Source organism: Papio anubis, chromosome 16, assembly GCF_008728515.1.
Source record: "Papio anubis isolate 15944 chromosome 16, Panubis1.0, whole genome shotgun sequence".
Classification (NCBI taxonomy): Eukaryota; Metazoa; Chordata; class Mammalia; order Primates; family Cercopithecidae; genus Papio; species Papio anubis.
The window spans coordinates 69,504,008-69,527,971 of NC_044991.1; the positions used below are offsets into that span (position 1 = coordinate 69,504,008).

The 23,964-nt window shown below is 38.7% G+C and overlaps 2 protein-coding genes across 15 annotated transcripts in view; one reads left to right on the plus strand and one right to left on the minus strand.

The window, feature by feature from the left end:
• The window catches only part of PTPRT (protein tyrosine phosphatase receptor type T), a 1,118,479-nt gene that overhangs the window by 215,167 nt on the left and 879,348 nt on the right, over positions 1-23,964 (minus strand). The window lies entirely within an intron of this gene.
• On the plus strand, positions 21,616-22,537 carry LOC101008539 (ADP-ribosylation factor-like protein 4A). The gene has a single exon (XM_003904732.5). It carries the CDS (start codon positions 21,804-21,806, stop codon positions 22,404-22,406), a length of 603 nt encoding a protein of 200 aa, XP_003904781.1. The 5' UTR covers positions 21,616-21,803; the 3' UTR covers positions 22,407-22,537.

The following is a 23,964-nucleotide window of genomic DNA, read 5'->3' on the forward strand; positions in this document are numbered from 1 at the left end:
AAGGCCACTTTGGTAGAACCGGCAGGCCACCCTACCAAGGTTGCTTCCAGTCCTCAATGCTGAGTCTGGTTTTAGCTACTGGCAGTACTCCTTTATTTTCAGTACTCTGTCTTCTTGATACTACTTCATAATACCTCACCCTCATGCAAATAATTTTATTTATTTATTTATTTATTTATTTATTTATGTAGGTGATTACCTACCTTATTACTCAAAATGCCTCACACCTGTATCTACTTATAGCCTCCATTTTTACACTAGGTCAAGTCTGACTCATCTAACCATCCATTCATCCATCCTTCGATTATTTACTGAAATTTTAGGATGCCTCTTCAATTGAGGAATTCACAGTGGAACTGTCTAGGTCATCAAATGTCTCATAGTTGCTGTTTATTATCCAGAAAGACTTGGGTTAGGCTGCTAACCTGATCAAGAAGCCCTAGGTACCTGGCTAATACATACAATTCTTACTTTACTGCCCCATTAGACTCCTCATTTAATAGGATGTAGATTTATCCCTGATCCCACAGTTTTCAAATAGTTTTCACAGTTATCCCAACTTGTGTCTTTGTTTTGTCTAAGACTGAGCTTCCCAGTTGATATGATGGAATTTAGACCTGACATCAGCATCTTTCCATAGTTTCCCCAGTAAAACTTTGAATCAGGCCTTAACTCTCCTCTAAGACTGGGCTGAGATCCTGATAGTCCACCTTTGTTCATGTCTTCATTTGGTCAACTGATCAACAGGTATTTATTGAATGATCACTATGTGCCAGGCATTAGGCTAGGTACTGGAGCCACAAGCATGACAAAAGTAGACATGGTCCCTGTCCTTAAAGAGCATGCAGATCTGGGGAGAGACAAACATTAGATGACTATTCTCACAAACAAGTATCTAATTAAAAGTTGCAATAAACACTGGGAGATAGGCAGTAAACACACATAGGTATGTATTTACTCAGTAAACAATTTGTCAATCTGTATATAAGTTTAATACACTAAACTAAATGAGGTTGCATTTAAAAGTTTAGTATACTAAAGTAAGTGAGAAGTGCCAGGTGCTGTGCATGTGTAAGGGAGACGGCATGGGGTGTGAGTGGGAAGAAAGATGGTCTGCTGCTTTTAGAAAGACCATTTAACCTTACCCTGAGAAGAGAAGATAAGTAGAAGTTAGACATATGAAGCATCAGGAAAGTCATCCCAGACTCAGAAACAGACATGCAAAGGCCTGAAAGTGGGAAAAAGCATGGTGCAGTTGAAGACATACAGAAGTCTGGCCTGGCTATCATCATAATGAATTACCTGGGGCATGCTGTAAAATGAAGCTAGCGACATAAGACTGGGAGACCTTTTGGGACTATAGAGTTTTGGTCTATAGTTTAAGAACAACAGGAAGTCATTAAAGAGCTATTTAGGCATGAATAATTGAAATTTCAGGTTTAAAATTTTTAAAGCCAGAGGCTGTTATGTGGAGAATAGACAGGGTGCAAGAGAAACAAGTTGGTGAGAAGAAGGTGGTGGTATAGTCTAATGATGAGATGGTGGTGCCTTAGACCAGAAGAGTGGCTGCAGTGATCCTACCCCAACTTTCCCCTACCTTTGGAAAGCATATTTTGGCTCTGTTTGACTCTAGAGTTCCCTCCCACCATCCCACCCCACCCCATGCATATGGATCAGCCTGGGTTTATGGTATTGACAGCATTGGGTCCTTTAGTCTAGCCTTCCCACAAACTGACTCTCCTTGACTTTCTTCCATAGCATTGCCCCTTAAGCTATTGTTTAGCCCCAATGGGACTTACTCACTTAACACGTTCATTATCTGAAAGAAGCACTAAGAATTTTTTTTTTTTTTTAAAGATGTTGTCTTTTCTTTTTTCCTCTTTTTGAAACAGAGTTTTGCTCTTTTTGCCCAGGCTGGAGTGCAATGATGCAATCTTGGCTCATTGCAACCTCTGCCTCCTGGGTTCCAGTGATTATCTTGTCTCATACCTACTTAGCATAGTTTATGTCTTCTAATCCTTATAACAAGACTGTGAGGTAGATATAGCAGTGTCCATTTTTTTCTCACAAGATTAAATAACATTTTTCAAGGTTACACATACAATAAGCCAGGCTAAAATACAAAGTAACCTTCAAGCAAGTGGCCTTCTTTTCTGAGGTATCTGCAGGCAAATACCCCTTTGTCATTGAGATCAGATTATCTGCTTTCTTGGGTTGCAGGCAGGCACACAAAGACAATGGGGCACAGCTTTCTTTTGGAAAACAGGCTAAGTGGTCTGTGATATTAGAAAATTCTGTTTGACTTGACAGAGGACCTTGAACAATCAGATAAGATCTGGAAACCTTAAGTAACTCAGAACCATTAGGACTAGGTAATGTGGTAGCCTCCTCCTCAAAGGATAATGCATGAGGAATGCCTTTAAAGAGGTAACAGAAGCAGAGGGGCACTTGAGCTGTAGCTCACTAGCTAGCACGTATGCTGGATTCTGAAGACCCTCAGTCACCAACAGTGAGTAGTAAGGTGCAGCCTCAGGTTGCAGGATAGGTGGCTATTGGTTACAGACACTTCTAACTGGACAAATGTTCACTATCAACTTTATGAGATCTTCCTGGAAGGCATTAGGCTCCACTTGAGGCAAGAGCCAATGCCATGAACCATACTCTAAGAAAGGAAGCCCCCAAGTAGCATGCAAGCCATTTGGAAAATTTAAAATCAAACCCACCCTCTGAAAATCTTCCTGTAAGTTTTATCTCTCTAGATGCTGACTCCATTGCCTCAACTCATCAAGTCTCTGAAACTCCCTTCAATCAGACTACACTAAGTCCACTAAGACTTTTACATGCTCAGTGCTCATAGTCACTGCTGCAACTCCATCTTCCTTAATCTCTCATGAACATTAGCTGCAACTGACCATTCCCTCCTTGACCTGTTTAATCATCTTGGCATCTTGGCTTTAAGTCATTCTACATTCCAGACTTTTCTCCTACTTCACGACCTGTTCTTTATCCCTTTTTTTTTTTTTTTTTTTTTGCCTATTTATTTATCCTTTACCTGACTTCAGTACACTGGAGTGACCTGGAGCTTGGTTATATCCTCTTTCATCATTTGTCTCCTAACTTACACTAGGAGATTATAATAAATTGCAAGGATTTGAATATTATATTCTCATGACTCCAAAAGTACTTTTTCTAGCATTGATATTCCTGAGATCCAGGCTCATCTATCCATCTGTCTACCTGAAATATTCACAATCAAATATACAATCCTCTAAAAGAATTCTGTTTTCTCTTTTATTTTCACTCCAAGCCTTATTCACCACTAATTTTCCATGTTTAAATAAATGTCACCATCATCTACTTAGTTGATTAAGCAAACAACCTAGGAGTCATTATTGATTTTTCCAGATCTATCACTTCCCATAATCAATCAACCATTAACTCATGTTGGATCTGGGTAGTTGAAGAAATTGGTAACGACTTAACACCAAATTTTCCCACATACGATTCAAAATCAACACAGGAAAAGAAGAAAAAATAAAATTATATAAAATCCACAACTTCAGCATAATTAATGTATAGAGAGGTCTTAAAATGTCATAGGCCCTGTTTGGTGCAAAAATAAGAACCAAATATAGGTGAAATATCTCTAAAGCTTTCAACACAATCATCCTTGTCATCCTATGTGGAAAAAAGAGCTATGTAAAAACAATTTGGAAGAGAAAAGAGGTAAGCTAGCAGAGAGTACATGGCCGATCTAATATACTTTCCAGGAAGACAAAGACCACGCTACACATGAAAGTGCTAAAACAATTTCTCGTAGATCAAAACTAAGAGTACTGGAAAAGGACTTGAAAGAACATGTGACTCAAGGTGGTCATGCTCAATGGGTATAATTTACGGGTGAAAATGAGATAAAAGGAAGGGAGAAGAACTCTTGGAAGATTGGAGACTGAAGGAAAAAGGAAGGAAAGTGGGAATTTTTAGAATCACAAAAGTAAAAAGAGAATAAAAACAAAAAATCAGAACCTACCCCCATTCCCCATGACATACACACAAAATCATCGACTGAAAAAAAACCTGTACTTTACTATCTGGTCAGAACAAACTGTTTCTGAACTGAGAAGCTTGTAAGCCACTTTAAATCTATAAAATTTTTTAAAATTTGAAAGAGTCTAATAAAGCTACTAGATGAAGAAAACAGAAAATGAAAGTCAAAACACCACAAATGATGAAAATCGACCCCTAACAAGAAAACAGTCATGAACCAGAAGAAGACAGAAGTAATACAGCATTACAAACTGAATTAAATATCCTCAAACAACTTTGACTTAGAGAAGCACAAGTGAAAAATCCAAATGTACAAAAAAAATCAGGAAAAAATTTAAAAGAAAGTTGATTTAACTCAGGACAGAAATTTTTAGAAGATCACCTCAGAAATGAGGATTAAATTACCAGATGCCAAAAATAACAGTTTCATAAGGGGCACTAAAGAAGGCAGAACCCCAACAAACACAACAGAAGTGAGATATAGAAAAAATTAACAAGCATTGGTAAAAAAAAAGTGGTTTAAAAGTAAGCCAAAGAAAATCCAACATATGTATACTGAAATTTCTGAGCAGAGAGACAAAATAGGTAGGTAAATATTTTATAACAATAATCCAAGAAAAATTATTGGAAGTAAAAGAAGTCCCAAGCCTCTATATTGAAAGAGTGCACAGTACCCTGGGGAAAATGGACCTGAAAAGATCAACTCCAAGACGCAGCCTAGTAAACTACTAAACTTAGAAAAAATATTCTCAAAGCCAAAGAGATTGAATAACAAACACATGGAAGAGAATTAGACTATCATGATACTTCTCAAAAACAGCATGCAAAGCAAGAAAACAATGTGGCAGCATTTTCCAAAAGCTCAGAGAAAGTGTTAATATCAACCAAGGATTTTATAGCTAGCCATGTGTTTTTCATATAGCAAAGCTATGGAAAAATAGCTTTCGACATTCAAAAAGCCAGAGCATGTTGTACTTGTCTTTCTTGAAGGATCTACAGAGGATAAGTTCATCCAAAAAATACAACTGAGGAAGCTTCAGCAGAAGGACTGATGGTAAAAGTTTAATGTGTTTAACTGTAAATCTAAGACTGAAATAAAGTAGGGGTTAGATGAAAGTAGGATGTATAAATGTTATGTTTTCTGTCATTGCAGAAATAATGCAACTAAAAATTGAGAGAGAGAGAGAGAGAGAAGAAACAGGGAAAGAGAAGAGTAGTATTAGGTCATTTATTGTTGTACAGGCAGTGCTATGGTCTGGCTTTGTGTCTCCACCCAAATTTCATCTTGAATTGTAATCTGAATTGTAATCCCCAACTGTTGGGGGAGGGACCTTGAGGGAGGTGATTGGATCATAGGGGTGGTTCCCACATGCTGGTCTTGTCATAGTGAGTGAGATCTGATGGCTTTATAACGGGCTCTTCTTCCTTAGCTCTGCACTTCTCTCTTCTGCCACCTTGTGAAGGACATGTTTGCCTCCCCTTCTGCCATGATTGTAAGCTTCCTGAGGCCTCCCTAGCCATGTGAAACTGTGAGTCAAACAAATATCTTTTCCTTACAAATTACTCAGTCTCAGGTAGTATCATTATAGCAGTGTGAGAACGAACTAATACAGGCAATATGTGAAAGTTAATGGATACCAGAAAAATCTGACAAACCAGATAGCAAAAGATTAAACAAGAAAAGATGTGATTAAGAGTGCTAAATAGGCCAGACACGGTGGCTCATGCCTGTAATCCCAGCACTTTGGGAGGCTGAGGCAGGCAGATCATGAGGTCAGGAGTTCAAGACCAGCCTGACCAACATAGTGAAACCCCGTCTCTACTAAAAATACAAATATTAGCTGGGTGTGGTGGCACACGCCTGTAATCCCAGCTACTCAGGAGGCTGAGGCAGGAGAATTGCTTGAACCTGGGAGGCAGGGGTTGCAGTGAGCTGAGATCACACCACTGCACTCGAGCCTGGGTGACACAGCGAGACTCCGTCTCAAAAAAAAAAAAAAAGTTAAATAATATAAAAGAACAAAGGTAACTACTAGAACAAAAATACAAGACTTCCTAAATACCAAATGAAATTTTAAAATAAAAGAGTAAAGAAAGCACACCAGAAAGTATTATAAAATTAATATGGTAAATTATGACATAAAAATATATGGCAGAGTTGAGATGTATCAGTCATATCACCAAATGTTAATGGTTTAACTCAAGTACTGAAATTTAAAAGATACTCATTTGGCTTACAAAACAAGACCCAACTACCTTCTGTGTATAAAGGTCACATCTAAAACACTGTTATTATTATTATTATTTTTTGAGACGGAGTCTCGCTCTGTTGCCCAGGCTGGAGTGCAGTGGCCAGATCTCAGTTCACTGCAAGCTCCGCCTCCCGGGTTTACGCCATTCTCCTGCCTCAGCCTCCCGAGTAGCTGGGACTACAGGCACCCGCCACCTCGACCGGCTAGTTTTTTGTATTTTTTAGTAGAGACGGGGTTTCACCGTGTTAGCCAGGATGGTCTCGATCTCCTGACCTCGTGATCCGCCCCTCTCGGCCTCCCAAAATGTTGGGATTACAGGCTTGAGCCACCGTGCCCGGCCTCTAAAACACTGTTATTGTAAACAGCGCTGCAACAAACATAGTCAATAATAACTTAATTGTACATTTTAAAATAACAGAGTGTAATTGGATTGTTTGTAACTCAAAGGATAAATGCTTGAGGGGATGGACACCCCATTCTTAATGATGTGCTTATTTCACATTGCATGCCTGTACCAAAACATCTCATCTACCCCATAAACAAAGAAATATATTAATATATCCTACTGTGTACCTGCAAAAATAAAAATTTAAAAAATAGGTGAATAAAATAATTTTCTTCAGAAAAGTAAAAAGGAATGAAATAAGCTATAAACAGTAAATGAAAAAATAATAAAGCTATAGTTGTGATCCTGATATAACAAGAATTCAACTAAAAAAGTATTAAACATGGCAAAGGATACTTTTCATTGCTAAAATCCATAGCTAACAAAGAATATAATAGGTATAAACATCTATGCCCCCCAAAACATAATGTATATATAAAGTCGATAGTAGTCATATATAAAACCAATACTCAGAGGACATAAGGGTAGCAAAACCCCATTACAATGGCAACAAAGATGAAATACTTGCTAACAGCAAGAACACACAAAACCCGTATAAAGAAAACTTTACAGCACCCATGAAAGATAAAGTAGATGCGAATGAATAGAAAGACATCTCTTATCTCAGGTAAGATAATTCAACATCTTAAAGATGTCATTTCACTCTAATTAATGTATAAAGTTAATGCAATCCCAGAATTACTAATAGACTTTTTATGAATCTGGAAAACTGGACACTAAAATTTATAGGGACATGCAAGAAGAGCTAGAAACTCACTGAAAAAGGAAATCTCAATGGGGAACTTTCCCTCGCAGATATTAAAGTTTAGATCCCATGATTAAAACAGTGTGGGGCTGCTGCAGAAATAGCCACACAGACTGCTGGGATAGAATATGACATCTAGAAAAACACCCAAGAACATAGGAAAATTTAAAATATGAGAAAAGCAGCATCCCAAATTATCGGGACAAAAATGATCTTTTAAATACATGTTGCTAGGACAACTAGACAGACATTTGGGAAAACAGAAAAAAATTAGATCCATAATTTACACCATAGACAAAAACAAAGACCAAACATCAGAAAACTAAATATAAAAATATTAAAATACATAAGACTTAGAAGCAAACCCGGGTAAATCCCTTTATAGCCTGGGTGTAAGAAAAAACTTTTTAACTATGACTCAAAGTTTAAATGTAATAAAAGAAAAAAGTGATGCATCTGGCAACATTTTATTTGCTGTGGCAAAAATATAAGCAAAGTCAACAGATAAATCACAAACTGGAAAAAATTGCAACATATATCACAGATAAAGTACCGATATCTGATACATAAATAACTCTTAGAAACTGATAGAAAAAGTAAAAAACAAACTGAAAATTGAGCAAAAGACATAAACAGGTAATTCAAAAATTATATAAAAATGGCTATTAAATATAGGATAATATAGCAATTTTGCTTATAAGAAAAAGGAAATTAAAGCTATACTGAGATATAATTTCTTACAAGTAAGTGTGACAAAAATTAAAGTTACACCACACGAACTGTTTACAAGGCTGTGAGGAAACAGTCATACATTGCTGGGACAAACGCAAATCGGTTTCACCCTTAAGGAAGGAAATCTAGCGACATGTAGCAAAGCTGTGTATTAGTCCACCCTTTAATCCTACAATCCCTCTTCTAGGAATTTACTCTGAAGACGCACCTCCAACAATACAAAAATATATGTGCACGAGTTCCTTTACGCAGCAACGTTTGCAATTGAAAGATATTGAAAACAATATAGCCACACATGAGAGTGACCAAATAAAATAAGCTATAACCACATAATAGGGTACCGGGCAGCTGTAAAAAAAAAAAAAAAATAAGGAAGACCTTTATGAAATAATATAAAGTGATGCCCAGGTATCTATAATATGTTACTTTTTCTATAAGAAGAAGGGGAAATAAAACATACATTAACTTCATAATTTTTACAAAAAAAAAAAAAATAAAACACCAAGAAATTAATGACATTGGTTTCCAACAGGGGATGGCAGAGGTGAACATGTACCCTAGAACTTAAAGTATAATAAAAACAAAACAAAACAAAACAAACACACACACACACACACACACAAATAAAGCAAACAAAATTCTAAAAAAAAAAAAAAAAAAAAGAAGTGATATGTGCTTTTCCGTATGCACTTGTTTGTACAGCTAGACTTTTAGAACCATGTTATAATGTTTTACATATTAAAAACATCAATAGGGATGGGCAAAATGAAACTAAAATTAAAAACAAAGAGTCATAAATAAACCTAACTTAATTTCCAATAAATACATAACCATATTCCAGTGAAAGAAAAAAAAAAAAAACAAATAACTTTTCAACACAACAGTTTGTATACATTTAGACTGAAGACAGAAAATAAAATACGTATATTGAACCCTAGTTACTAGGTTTGTTTTGCTAAGATTAGTATTTCTCGAAATACTTCCTGAGTATTCTATGTTGAACAATAAGTAAATATATGAATAATAATGAAGTTAAGCTTCTTACTGCCAGAGAAGGTAACTACAGAAATGGGAAGAGTGAAGGCTGGAATAAATTCCTTGGTGTTGGACTAGAATTGGGGGTATCATGAACTTTTGCCTTTTTTTTTTTTTGAGACAGAGTTTTGCTCTTGTTGTCCAGGCTGGAGTGCGGTGTTTCAATCTTGGCTCACTGCAACCTCTGCCTTCTGATTTCAAGCAATTCTCCTGCCTCAGCCTCCCAAGTAGCTGGGACTACCGGCATGCGCCACCACACTCAGCTAATTTTTGTATTTTTAGTAGAGACCGGGTTTCACCATGTTGGCCAGGATGGTCTCGATCTCTTGACCTCGTGATCCATCCACCTCGGTCACCCAAAGTGCTGGGATTACAGTCGTGAGCCACCGTGCCCGGCCACTTTTGCCTTTTATGATAGATAGCTAAAGGCTGGCTGCGGCGGCTCATGCCTATAATCCCAACACTTTGGGAAGCTGAGGCAGGTGGATCACCTGAGGTCAGGTGTTCGAGACTAGCCTGGTCAACATGGTGAAACCTCGTCTCCACTAAAAATAAAAAAAATTAGCTGGGCATGATGGCTGGTGCCTGTAATCCCAGCTACTCGGGAGGCTGAGGCAGGAGAACCACTTGAACCTGGGAGGCGGACGTTACAGTGAGCCAAGATCGCGCCATTGTACTCCAGCCTGGGCGAAAGAGCAAAACTCCGTCTCAAACAGAGACAGACAGATAGATGGATAGACAGGTAGAGGGATAGATAAAGACCCTAGAATCAGTGATACTAACAATGACTCCCACTCGTCCCCAGCTCTGAGTTTCTATAATAAGTACCAATCCCCATTTAAAGGAACCAGAGCTGGGGCGAAGGAAGCACAAGATTCTGTGTCAGAAAGAAAATAAGTTTTCAAGAACTGCTGGAGACATTTCAGAATGACAAAAGAACCATCTTGAAGGGGCTCACACTAGCTAATTCTGGTACAATTTGAGCATAAAAATAAATAATGATAGTATTGAAGTATAACCTACTGAATAAAAGAAGAATCCATAAATTTTTATCGATATAACTACATTGAAAATAGGGGAGAAAGGAAAACTCATCCTCAGAATAGATGTCCACGAATAAATGTAGAACAAATGATGGAATTAGAAAATTATCATTTGGCAAACATCTTTGTAATAGTTGATTTCAACAACAACAACAAAAATCAGCAAATGCTAAAACAAAAGATGAAAGTTTGAAGAACAAGATGTTTACATAGTCTAGAAATATGTCTGTACAAAATACTTACACATTACAAAGAAATGGTAGCTTTATAGTGGAGAAAACCTTAATGGACAACTTTAAGTAATCAAAGTTAATGTTGCCAGTAATGGAACAAATTGATATCATGTGCCACCTAGTATGACACATTGAGAAGGAAGCAACGTCACTTTTGTGGTATTCCTGACAAAAATGCATAACTTGAATCTAATCTTGAGAAAACCTCAGACAAACCCAACTTGAGGGACATTTTACAAAATAACTGGTCTGTAATTTTTTTTTGAATTCGTTTATTTTTTATTATACTTTAATTTCTAGGGTACATGTGCACAACGTGCAGATTTGTTACATATGTATACATGTGCCATGTTGGTGTGCTGTACCCATTAACTCATCATTTACATTAGGTATATCTCCTAATGCTATCCCTCCCCTCGCCCCCCACCCCACAACAGGCCCTGGTGTGTGACGTTTCCCTTGCTGTGTCCAAGTGTTCTCATTGTTCGATTCCCACCTATGAGTGAGAACATGCGGTGTTTGGTTTTCTGTTCTTGTGACAGTTTGCTGAGAATGATGGTTTCCAGCTGCATCCATGTCCCTACAAAGGACATGAACTCATTCTTTTTTTTTTTTTTTTTTTGTAATTTTTAAGAGTCAAGGGCATAAAAGTCAAGGCAAGACAGATACGAGGAATCTAAAAGGGACCTGACAACTAAAGGCAACATGTGACCCTGGACCAGGTTTTTTTTTTGTTATTGTTTAAATTTACTAAAAAGAATATGACTGAGACAATTGGCAAAACTGGAGCTAGCAGTATTATGTGAACATTAATTTCCCGGTAATTGTATTGTAGTTATGTTGGAAATTGCACATTAAAGCATTTAGGAGTAAAGGGGTGACTTATAGAGAAAGAGACAAATAGACAAATAGGGGAAGAGGAGAAAGAACAGGAGAGGGAGAAAGAGAAAATGGGATGGTAAATCTATTGTGGCAAACTGTTAGCAATTAGGGAATCTGTATAGAGAGTTTATTAACATTCTTTACACTATTTTTGAAACATCTCTGTGCAATTGAAACTACCTTGAAAAAAAAGGAGTTAGAAATATTTGGTGGAAGAGAAAGTAAGTTGGAACAAAAAAAAAATTGACGAAGGGCTGATCGTTGTTGAAGTTGAGTAATGGGCATATACAGATCACTCTATTATCATTTTGACTTTTGTATGTGTGAAACGTTTCTTAGCTAACAACATGTGTTTTAAAGGTGAGAACAATACATATGGAGTATGCCATCAATAATAAACTTAGACATTCAAATTTTGTTTTTTCTAATGTGAGTGACATTGGGTACATTCCTTAATTTTTCTGACTTACAGTGTTCTCATCTGTGGAATGGGAGCAATACCTCTGTACAACTCTCTAGAGTAAACAAAATTTTGTGAGCACAAGTGCCTTAAGGATGCAAATATACATGCATGACTTTATGATTCTAATAAATTGATATTGAGATTATAGCCAAGACAATTTTTCTCTTTTCCCTGTTTTCAACAGAATAAATGCCAAGTATTTTAGCATGGCATGCAAAGCCCATCATTATTTGATATCTGCCTCTCTCTGGCCTTCATTCCATATCCCGGAACCAACACCATCATGTTTCCCCAAATGCATCAGGGAATCCCCAGTTTTGGGGCTTCTGCTCAGGTGCTTCTTTTGCGAAACATACCCTTCCCTCTGCCCCACTGTCTACCTGGAAAATATCCACTTAGCTTCTAGTAGACAAGTCAAATGTCACTTCTTCTACAAGACTTTTCCTAGGCACCTCCTCATCCCCTCTACCTCCAGGTTTATAGCTGAACACCAGGTATTCTGCTGCTGTGATTGCTGATAATTTATTGCCCATGTTTGTCTTCACGACTGTCTTCTTCACTGGATTGTGGGTTCGCTGAGGGCAGGAACTGTAACTTATTTATCTGTATTCCCAACTGACTCACAGCAAGCCCATAATAAATAACTGGTGGGTTTTTGGGGTTTTATCATCATCATTCATATCTCCTTACAGAGGAGCTCATGACCAATGAAGGCACAATTCTGCAGAGTAAACAAATGCAAATGGGGCATGGGAGACTGGGTTTAAGCCATGGCTCTGATCTTGAGCAAGTAAATTCCCCATACTGGACTTTAGTTTTCTTTTTTCTGCTGAAAGAAGAGAACTGGACAACTTATAAGCTCCTTCCCAATACTGCATTTTATACTTCCCATTCGTCAACAATAGGACTTTGAGGCTGTGTACAAACTATCCCCTAATTGAAAAGTTGGAAATGTAGTTTCTCTGCACCTCATGAAGAGGGACTTAGACTTTCTATTGGGAGCTGGCAACCCCCTGGTTTAAACCAACCCAAACTAGAGCAGTCCTTCATGCTTCCCTGCACAGCTCTTATCTGACCTTAATGATTCCTGCTCTCTGTAAGAGATCCATTGAGCTGTAATTACTAATTGATGTTTGTAAAGTCTTTGAAATTCTCAGGTGACAGATGTAATCAAAGGCCAATTTATTATGATAATTGTTATTAGTACAACTCCTCATTATTTGTTGATGTTAATGGCAGGGCCAGCAGGTGTTTCAAAATTGACTGAGGGATTTAGGCTGGCCATGTTTGGTGGGAGGAAAAGAAAAGTATGAGTGCATAAGGGATTTGGGATCCCGCTGATTCTAGTGCAGCCATATTCCTCTATGAAGCTATCTTGTAGGACTAAGACCTAGCATGAAACAGAGCAGTAAATGCATAGGACTTTTAACTGCATTTTTTACATGCACAGATTCAAACCCAGCTCGTTCTCTTGTTTCTGGAGTATGCTTCAGCAAATCATAGCCTCTCACAGCCTTGGCTTGCTTGTGTGTTAAATGAGAATACATATAGTGCCAATTTACACTTGCTGCGATTCGAGAATCTGTTTGAGACAAGCAATCATCGATGTAGGAAGAAGCGTTAGGAGACTGTTGAGGTTGTCCAGGCAAAAGATGTTACTATCCAGAACTACGAAGGTGGCTCTGGAGATGAGAAAAGTATATGGATTAGAGAGAACTTCAGAGTGTAGAACAAAGAGAACTTGGTGATGGCTGAATATAGAAGGTGATGTATAGCAGGAAACCCAGACTTTGCTGATAGGAAAGATGCAGGAACAACTTTGAAAGAGATGAATGAATCATTGCCTACTATTTTCATCAGTGTCTTGTACATATGGTTCATGTCAATCTCTTCAACTGTGTAGCCCAATAAACTGCATTTATGGGTTTGCAAACTTGAGGGTCATGATGTAAAAGATGACACTTGATGAAAATTCAGCCTCTAGAAGGAAAGGGACTGCAGAAGAATTGTCCCACTTCTCCACTTGCCTCTCCATAAGTACAACATTCCCAAACTTCCTTTGACATCTCACTCCCTTTCTTTCATGCAGCCAGTGTGTCAGCTGGCATCTCTGGAAACCCTGGACTTCACCAATTTTTTTCCTTCTCCTGAATTCCCTGATCCCACATCATGTTCATACTCTATTCAAATTTGATCCATGGGTTAAAAAATTCTGCCCCTACAGATTTTACTTGTTCTTTCCTGAGTGTACCTCTACACTCTATCCCACCTGTGAAATCTAATAGCAATATCTGACATTAATTGGATGTTTATTGTTTGGCACTGTGATAAGTATTTTATGCACCTTATTATTTAATATTTAGAAACATTCTTATAAAGTTGATACTATGGGCATTAATGTTTCCCAAAAGAGGAAGAGACTCAGAGAGCCTAAGTCACTTGCCTAAGGTCACATAGCTGGTCAGTGACAATCTATGCAATAGAAAAGACCCCATTCTAGGCATATTAATCAAAAATGCTGAGGTGAAACAAACTTGGAAATTCATTAATCTTATTTAATAGCATTAATGCCATTTAATAGTACAGGGAACAGAATCCTTGAGTGCAAATGTCTCCATTAACTTTTTATATTTTAACCTCAGACTTCATAGGATTGATATAAAAAGGACTAATTGAGTGTTTGAGCAAAAATGTTCTGATGACATTGACTAGCATCAACTCAGGGCTTCTTATGCAAGGATATATGTGATAAATCACCCTCTTAGTGTCTTTCATGAAAAATATGTATGCTTCCTTCAAGTAAGAGAAGCTATGCAAATCTGCCATGTGCTCTTTTTTGCCTTGGCTTCAAGAAAGCTCAGGAGATACGGATAGTGTACCCTTCATTAACCACCTATACTAGGCCTCTGGTGCAGTGATTACTCTTTATTCCACTATGAGATTCTTAGACTAATTTAAAATTTTAATTTTAGGGCCTGGCGTGGTGGCTCCTGCTTGTAATCCCAGCACTTTGGGAGGCCGAGGCAGGTGGATTGTTTGAGGTCAGCAGTTCGAGACCAGCTTGGCCAACATGGTGAAAGCCCATCTCTACTAAAAATACAAAAATTAGCTGGGCATGGTGGTGCGTGCCTGTAGTCCCAGCTACTTGGGAGGCTGAGGCAGGATAATCACTTAAACCAGGAGGTGGAAGTTGCAGTGAGCCAAGATCATGCCACTGCAATCCAGCCTGGGCAACAGAGCGCGACTCTGTCTCAAAAAATAAAAGTAAAAAGAAATAAAGTTTTAACTGAACATGTATACATACATACTCATATATATACATGTATCTATATATCTATATACATGCTAAAATATGTGTATATGCACATATGCTGAATTCTTGTTCTGTATATAAATTTCATAAAATTTACAGTTAAAAATGTAGATTCACATACTCAAATGTTTCCACCACAGATACTTCAAAGTTTTCCAATAACTGAATTGAGTATCAGTTTTAACACGTGTGCGTATGCATGCGCGTGTGTGTGTGTTTTAGCAACTATACCTTTATTTGAAAGGTCCTTAGGGGTTTGCAGAGTCATCACACCTACCGTTTACTTATTACAAAGCTCCTAGTGAGCTTGAAGGACACATCTCATCCCTATCTGACAGAGGGGAAACTGAGGTTTGGCAGAGCTGAGAAATGGAAAAGTCAGTTCTTAAATCCATGGATACAATTTCCAAATGCAGAAGTTTCTCTACTCTTTCACCATTTGAAGGCAATCAGTCCAAGCTTCATGAGGTTCCTTACATTGTAGGGGCCTGATGGAGGCAGAGACTCTGCTATATAGAAACTGAGGTTGCTATTTCCATGAGCTTTGTTGGGCCTGGAGTCTGGACCATTTATCCCTGAAGGCCCGGGCTGACAGGATTATCAGCTGTCAACATTTGGGTAACCTTCATCTCCCTTTCCAAATGAATTTAAAATATATTTGCATGGGAAGGAAAATGTTCTTGCTCCCTCAGGTCTCATACCATGATAATAAAATCTGTAGACACTGTAAGTGAATGAAAAAATAAATTAGCAACCTGGGAGAGCTCATCTTGGTATCTGTACAAGGTGACACTTGGGGAATTTCTATCTTATCTGCGGAGAGAAGTCTGGGCCCCAACAGAGCTCCAGCAGGGGTTTAGAGTTTTAAGCAGGGGTTTAGAGTTTTAAGGCTCAAACAATGGAATGGAGGCCTGGAAGCAGGGATGCCCAAGTAAATGGGTGAGCCCCAGGAGATGGAGTCCACTGAGGACTGGGAAAGAGTTCTAGGCAGGTAAACAGGGCATGGAACCTAGGCTCTGGTGACAGACAAGAATTGTGAGTGGATGTTTAACAGATCGAGATTTTCCTAAGGAGTAATGGAAAGGTTGTGATGATAATCCTGGATTCAAAGCGTCTAGTTCAGTCTTCTTCTCCACTTCAACAGGGCTCTGCAGAGCTAATAAAATCCAGAAATTGATTCTGAACATAGACTCTAGTGACAAGTCAGCGAACGGTTACGTGGGGGCCTCTGGGTCACAGCTTTCTGATGCCTTGGCTCAGCTACCGATAGGTGGTACAGATGTAAGGTTTGCTGAGTTATGGAAGCACTGGAAGACTGTTGCTTTTCAGGGTGGAACAGCAGCACATTGAGTTTCAGGCATTTCTTTACCATTCCTCCATGGAGGTGAAGGGGAAAAGCTGTTACTGAAATCCCTCCTTCGGGGTGAAGTAACTGAGACCTCATGGGATTCTGGGGTCTTCTGGGTTTTCATCCATCTACTGACAAAAATGTGGTCACTTTGTGAGACCAATCAGGGAAGCAGCATAGGTGAAAGCACCTTGCTTAGTGTCTGAGACACAGCAGGTGCCCAAGCAATTGAAATTCCTCAGGATTTGTGATAGGAACTGCCCAGGTGCTTCAGGAGCAAGTCTGGGTATTATGAGAATATGAAGGGGAGGCTTAGTCATCACGGAAAATTGTGGTAATCATTGGGAAAGTTCTCAAATATTCCAGTTCTCCTAGGCATATAGAAGGCAGTGCTTTATTCTTTTTGAAATTAAGTGTGACCATGTGGTTAGCCTTGGCCAGTGGAATGTGAAAATGCCATTCACTATCTTGTGTGGAAACTTGTAGAACCAATGCTCTATTTGCCACATTTTTCTTTCTCAGACTTGGTGGTGGTGTCAAGATGGACTTTCTGTTGACCTGAGTCTCTGAGTGCCTGCAACAAGCAGAGACCCTGTGCTGACCCATTTCAAATATATAGCAGAAGTGATCCACTGAGATTTTGTTGTTTGTTACTACAGAATAATTTAGCTTATCTTAACCAATAAAGGAGTTATTAAATAAACTTCCTGATGGGGTATCCAAGACCCAAACTGCCATGTGATCTCCTGATGATCTTAACTCGAACCCTCTAGAGTTTGGAACTCCTACAGCTTCTCATTCCATGTCTATCTGAGGTTTTCATATGTGACATGTGAACAGTCACTGAACTAACAAGAGAAATAAGAAATGGGGTAGAAAGGGCAATATCACACCCAAAAGATAAGATCAATTGTGCTGGAAGACTCAACAGGAACAGATATCGGGCTTGAAACTGTCAGAGACCTTTGAACTAGAGCAACTCCATCTTGAATAGGGGCTGGGTAAAATAAGGCTGAGACCTACTGGGCTGTATTCCCGGGAGGTTAGGCATTCTAAGTCACAGGAAGAAACAGGAAGTCAGCATGAGATACAGGTCATGAAGACCTTGTTGATAAAACAGGTTGCAGTAAAGAAGCCAGCCAAATCCCACCAAAAGCAAGATGGTGACAAGAGTGACTGCTGGTCATTCTCCTGCTCATTATGTGAGAATTATAATGCATAACCATGCTAAAAGCCGCTTCTACCAGCACCATGACCGTTTACAAGTGCTATGACAACATCAGGAAGTTAGCCTATATGTTCTGAAAGTGGGAGGAACCCTCAGTTCCGGGAATTGCCCACCCCTTTCCCAGAAAACTCATGAATAATCCACCCCCCCTTTTTTTTTAGCATATCATTAAGAAATAACCACAAAAATGGCCAACCAGCAGCTCATACTGCTGCTTTGTCTATGGAGGAGCCATTATTTTATTCCTTAACTTTCCTGATAAACTTGCTGTGGACTCGCCTAGAATTCTTTCTTGCACAAGAACCAAGAATCGTGTCTTGGGGTCTGGATCTGGACCCCTTTCCAGTAATAAAACCATTTATGAGAAGTTAAGCTAAGAGGAATACAGCCTGGGATGAGTCCTGGGTGAGTCAAGGCAGTCAACAGCTAGGACACAGACACAAGTCCTAAAGTCCTCGAGAGTTAGGAAGGTGTGTGCTTCCATGTGGAGTTTACTGGACAAATTGGTATATGCCAGGTAAGGATGTTCCAACCCTCTTCCCCCTCAGAAGAGGAGCCTCTGGAAAGTAGCCGAAAGAAAAAAGAACAAATAGTACAACTGTAATGCTATGAGATACTTTAATATACATTGTCTAATTTACTCTCTCCCGATTTCTTTTGAGGAAGATCATTAATCATATTCTCCATCTTGGGCTGTTAAGTAAACTGTTCAAGTTCACATAGCTGAGAGCAGCCAAAATTCAAAGCCAAGTCTGTCTGATGCTCAACTTTCAGTTCTTTCCACTCTATCATGCCACAGAAAACCCATCCATGTGCAACCATTTCTTTAACAGTGGTTGGACGCAACTGAATATAATTTCTTCCAATTCATTCAGAGACACAGAATTTTCCCTAACCTAGCTCTACCTAGATAATCCCAACTATTATAACATGATTATACTGCAAGCATCGTGAGCAGTTCAACATAGCATCTGGTTTCCAACTGCTCTCAAGAGGCAATTGAGTTCAAGAACTGGAGGAGGAAGTAAGAGAGAGAACAATCACCCTGCTACTTCCCACTTCTCCTATTTAGCTTAGCATTTGGCAGAGGCATCATCCAGGTTAAATGTACCCCTACATGATGAAAAGGATATGACAAGAAAAGACTTTTATCCTCTGCATAAATAGAACATGCATAACAGCATTGCCCAACAAAAGGTGGCTTCTGATGGATATTTGCATGAGTTTGCCACACTTGTTTTGCATCCAACCGTTAATTATGGTCCTTTCAACTTCACAATTATGGCTAATGGTGGTGAGGATGCAGAGAACAGTAGATTCAGCAGACCTCATTCTGGGAAGAGTGTGAAAGAAACAATGCGAAACTGCACCCACCCGCTGTTTACAACTGAGACAGCTACCCTGGGTACCATTTGGAGGATTTGGAGGAAATCAAGGCTGCCCAGGAAGCCTGGAGCTTGGGAAATGAGACATCTGGGGAAAAAAAAATCTTGCTACTAGGATGGAGAAAAAAGGTCCTTTAGGACTCTTCTGTCTATGGTGAAAATGGTTCAAACCACATCTCTCATTCTACACTGAATGGAAATTCAGACTGTACTGACACCTACTTGGTGCTTTTCATTATTCAAGATCCTTTTCTTATTTAATCCTCAAAAAGACTGTGCAAAGTATATATTACTATTTCAAAGTGAGGAAACAGACTCACAGACAACAAGAAACAGTTCATAGTCTCATTCTTTCATTAATCCACCGAATGATTATTAGGTGTCTATTATGTGTTAAATATTACACTCAGCATGTAGGATATAGCAGTCAAAAAAACAAAAAAACCCAAACCAACCAACCACAATTCATCACTCTTGGAGCTCTCAGCATGCTGTTGGAGGCATGCAGTACCCAACAACATGTGCAAATAAAAATATATATCTAGTGTAATATAGAAAAATAGTGGGTTAACATATGAGTGAGTGCTGGTGGGTGGTTCTCAGGTAATATGGTTGGACTGTTCTCTGGAGATGTGAGATTGAAACTTAGGTCTGAAAAATGAGAAAAAACCAGTTCTGCAAACAATGAATAAAAGAGAGATGTAGGTAAAATGCACCCTGAATTAAGGCCTCAAAGTGAAAACATGTTGGAATGTTCGAGAAATAATGCCTTAGGAAAGGTTCAAGACAGGAGGCTTAGTTAAAATCTAGCAGGCATGTCTGAACCATATGTGAAGAACAGTGATAGGTTGTGGGCAACTGTTTTTGAGGAGAACTTGGAGGGAAAAAGGAGCCTATCAGAGAAAAGGGTGAGTAGGATGAAGGATATCCAGAAATTATGCCATGTGAAAAATAAAAGAAGTAATAGCATGTTAGTTATCAATGAGAAATAACTTGAATGGCCAGAGGAAGATAGTTGGCACTGTCTTATTTTCTCTGAAAGGCTAACACAGGAAAGAAAGTTTTGATTTGTTCAAATCAATACAAGTGGCTACAAGGGGAGAGTCAAGGAGACAGAATTTGGCTTTATATGGGAAAAAAAGTTTTAATAATTTTACCTGCTCCACAAAGGAATTAACTCCCTTTCACTCCAGCAATTTGCACTGATCAAGCTGAAGCAATATAATGTGTTGCTAAGGATGCTTTATTGGAGATTTTTGTTTTGGCTTCCGGTCTAGACTAGATGACACTTCAAAGTCCATCCTACTCTATGATGCTATAGTTCTATAATATTGCTGTATCCAAAACAAATGGTTACAACATGGTCTAATTCATAAGAGACAGGTGTTGTGAATTAGGCACCAAAGACAGTGTGCCAGGACAAATGGGACTACTCTTGTTATCGGTAAGAAACCATCCATGGGTAAATGTGAGATTACGAATTGGAACAAAATTCCCAACGCAAGTGCCTGTGAACAACTCATGCTTCATGAAAATGCCTGCAAGAACTCTGAGCACCATGTCTTATAAGGCACGCCACACTTGAACTCTGCATGGTATTCACATGGCTGGATTAAAATACTCCACATTCACAGATCAACAAAGAGTCTACAAAATGTCTTTATCCTCATGCTAATAATAGTAAACATTTAATGACTGACTTCCACATTCCTAATGTGAAACCTAAGGATTCATTATTTGATACATTATTTCACTTATTTATTTTTGTTCTTTCCCCCACTAGAATGAAAACACCATGAGATCAGGGATCTTTGCTTGACTCACTGCTGCATTCTCAGCACTCAGAAAAAAGCCTTTTTTGACATATTGCATGTGCTTGACAGATGTTTCCTTAATTAATCCCTCATATCTAATTATTTTAGTAGTTTACTGAAAGTCACACAGCTACTAGGGTTTTGTACCTAGGCAGTTTGATAGTAGAGGTTGAATTCATAGCCACTCTGTTAAGCTGACAAACCATCCTTAATATCCGTAGAACAAAGATGTCCAGACCTCAGAATTCTCCTACGCCGCTGTGACTAAAACTTGCAGGTAGAGTAGGGAGCAATAAAATTTGTTCACAGTAAATTATTCCACCTGGCTCACAACTATCCCGCAACAAATGCCCATTACTGCTTTCCTTTCACTTGAGTTTAATGTAACTCTATCTCATCCTTTGTCTTTAATCTTTTAGTGATGCGAATATGGGTAATTCTGATTTTTTTTTTTTATTTTGACCTAAGCTGTTTTTTTTTTCTTTCACAGTGGAACAAAACAACACTTTCCCCTCCACCCCCATATCAAATCTAGTGCTTTCACTTCTGGCTTTTTTTAGTTCTGATTTTCATGTTTACTTATAGTTTTCTTAATTTTCTCCATTTTTGTTTGTTGACTGTTGTTTCTCAACTTTTTAAGTATAGATTGGAGAGCTGACTTTGTTTAAAAGAACTATACTTTTTAGAGCTGCTTGGAGAGCTAAGCTGGAAAGACGTGGGGGTGCTTATCCCTGCGTGGAAACGCTTGCCAATGCTTTCTCATTTGGACCCAGACTCTGGATCGGGAGCAGTCTTATAGCTGAATCAGCTACCAAGAGAAGCTCTAAAGCAAGAAGAGAAAAGCACTTCAATTTGGGACATTTATTTGCACCTAGAAATGGGGAATGGGCTATCAGACCAGACTTCTATCCTGTCCAACCTGCCTTCATTTCAGTCCCTCCACATTGTTATTCTGGGTTTGGACTGTGCTGGAAAGACAACTGTCTTATACAGGCTGCAGTTCAATGAATTTGTAAATACCGTACCTACCAAAGGATTTAACACTGAGAAAATTAAGGTAACCTTGGGAAATTCTAAAACAGTCACGTTTCACTTCTGGGATGTAGGTGGTCAGGAGAAGTTAAGGCCACTGTGGAAGTCATACACCAGATGCACAGATGGCACTGTATTTGTTGTGGACTCTGTTGATGTCGAAAGGATGGAGGAAGCCAAAACTGAACTTCACAAAATAACTAGGATATCAGAAAATCAAGGAGTCCCTGTACTTATAGTTGCTAACAAACAAGACTTGAGGAACTCATTGTCTCTTTCAGAAATTGAGAAATTGTTAGCAATGGGTGAACTGAGCTCATCAACTCCTTGGCATTTGCAGCCTACCTGTGCAATCATAGGAGATGGCCTAAAGGAAGGACTTGAGAAACTACATGATATGATCATTAAAAGAAGAAAAATGTTGCGGCAACAGAAAAAGAAAAGATGAATATCAATACCTATTATATCTGTGTGGAGTAGGTTTTCTCTGGTCTGATTTTGACAAATAGAAGAGTGTCTACAACCTGGTTTGCCTGTCTGCCCTCCTGGATGCTATTAAAGCTTTGTTTTGTTGAACAAAAAAAAAAAAAAAAAAAAAAAAGAACTATACTTTTTAATGTTCTCAGTATCAGAAATAAAACAGTAATTATATATTCCCTCTTGTCTGACATGAGAAAATGAGCAGATTTTTATTTACATTCATCCATCTTCCAACTTTTTTTGTTGACAAAATAGTGAATTATAGATCCAGATAGATTAGAAATGTTAATTTTTTACATTATGCATCTTTGCCTTAAATAGTTATGTTTTACATTAACCTTCCATTTTTGTAACACATTTAGAGCCATTACTGAGCATTAATGCTATATTTAATTAGTTTTATGCTCACTTATTCCACATTTCTCAATTCTTGATTTCTTTATTTTGACTCACTGCTCAGTCAATTGCTCTGTGATTTATTAGGAGCAGGGAACGTGGGAGCCACTGGATACTAAGAATGTCTTTCTGATGTATTTGCACAAGAACAACAACTTGGCTGATAAGGAATTTGTGGATTATAACACTTTCTCCTCAAAAATCCTCCAGGCTTAACATCATTGTCTGCTGCCCTTTATGATATGGAAAAATCTGAGAGGAACCAGGCAGAGATTTGTTAGACTGAGAATGGCTGTTCTGCTTCAATGACCCTTTCACCCAACTCTTTTCAGTAAAATTTAATACTAAAGACAGTCATTTGAAACAGTGTGTAGTTCTTCCTTTGCCAGAAAAATACAGCCTTCTGAGTGCCCAGCTCCTGCTACTCTTCCCCACTCTGTTCCTGTGAGGTCAGCTGCACCCGCAAGACACATGGCATAAGAACTCATCCAATTCCATTCCTGCCTGCGTTTCGTTACTGGGAATCTTAGTTCCAAAGCAAGCATACATATGCCTGGTGTGGAATAGAAGGCACAGGTAATTAAATGGCCTTGTTCATCTCCGAAGCAGTGTCAAAACTGCTTCTTAGATGAGGCAGTTTCAGAGTGAGATACTTTTTTTTTTCTCTATGGCAAATCCCTGTGTCTTGAAGAGGGAGGTCTCTTGAAGAGGGAGGTCTCTGATAGGATGTTTGGGGAGCAAACTGTCGGAGGCATTTGAACCTGAGCAACTCCATCTTAAATAGGACCTAGGTAAAATGAGGCTGAGACCTACTAGACTGCATTCCCAGATAGTTAAGGCATTCTAACTCACAGGATGAGCTAGGAAGTCAGTACAAGATACAGGCCATAAAGACCTTGCTGATAAAAACAGCTTGCAGTAAATAAGCTTGCCAAAACTATAGACAAAAACAGCTGATAAAAACAGTTTGCAGTAAAGAACCCACCAAAACTAAGATGGCCACGAGAGTGACGTCTGGTAGACCTCACTGCTACACTCCCACCACCATCAGGACAGTTAACAAATGCCATGGCAATGTCAGGAAGTTACCCTATATGGTCTAAAAAGGGGAGGTATGAATAATCCACCCC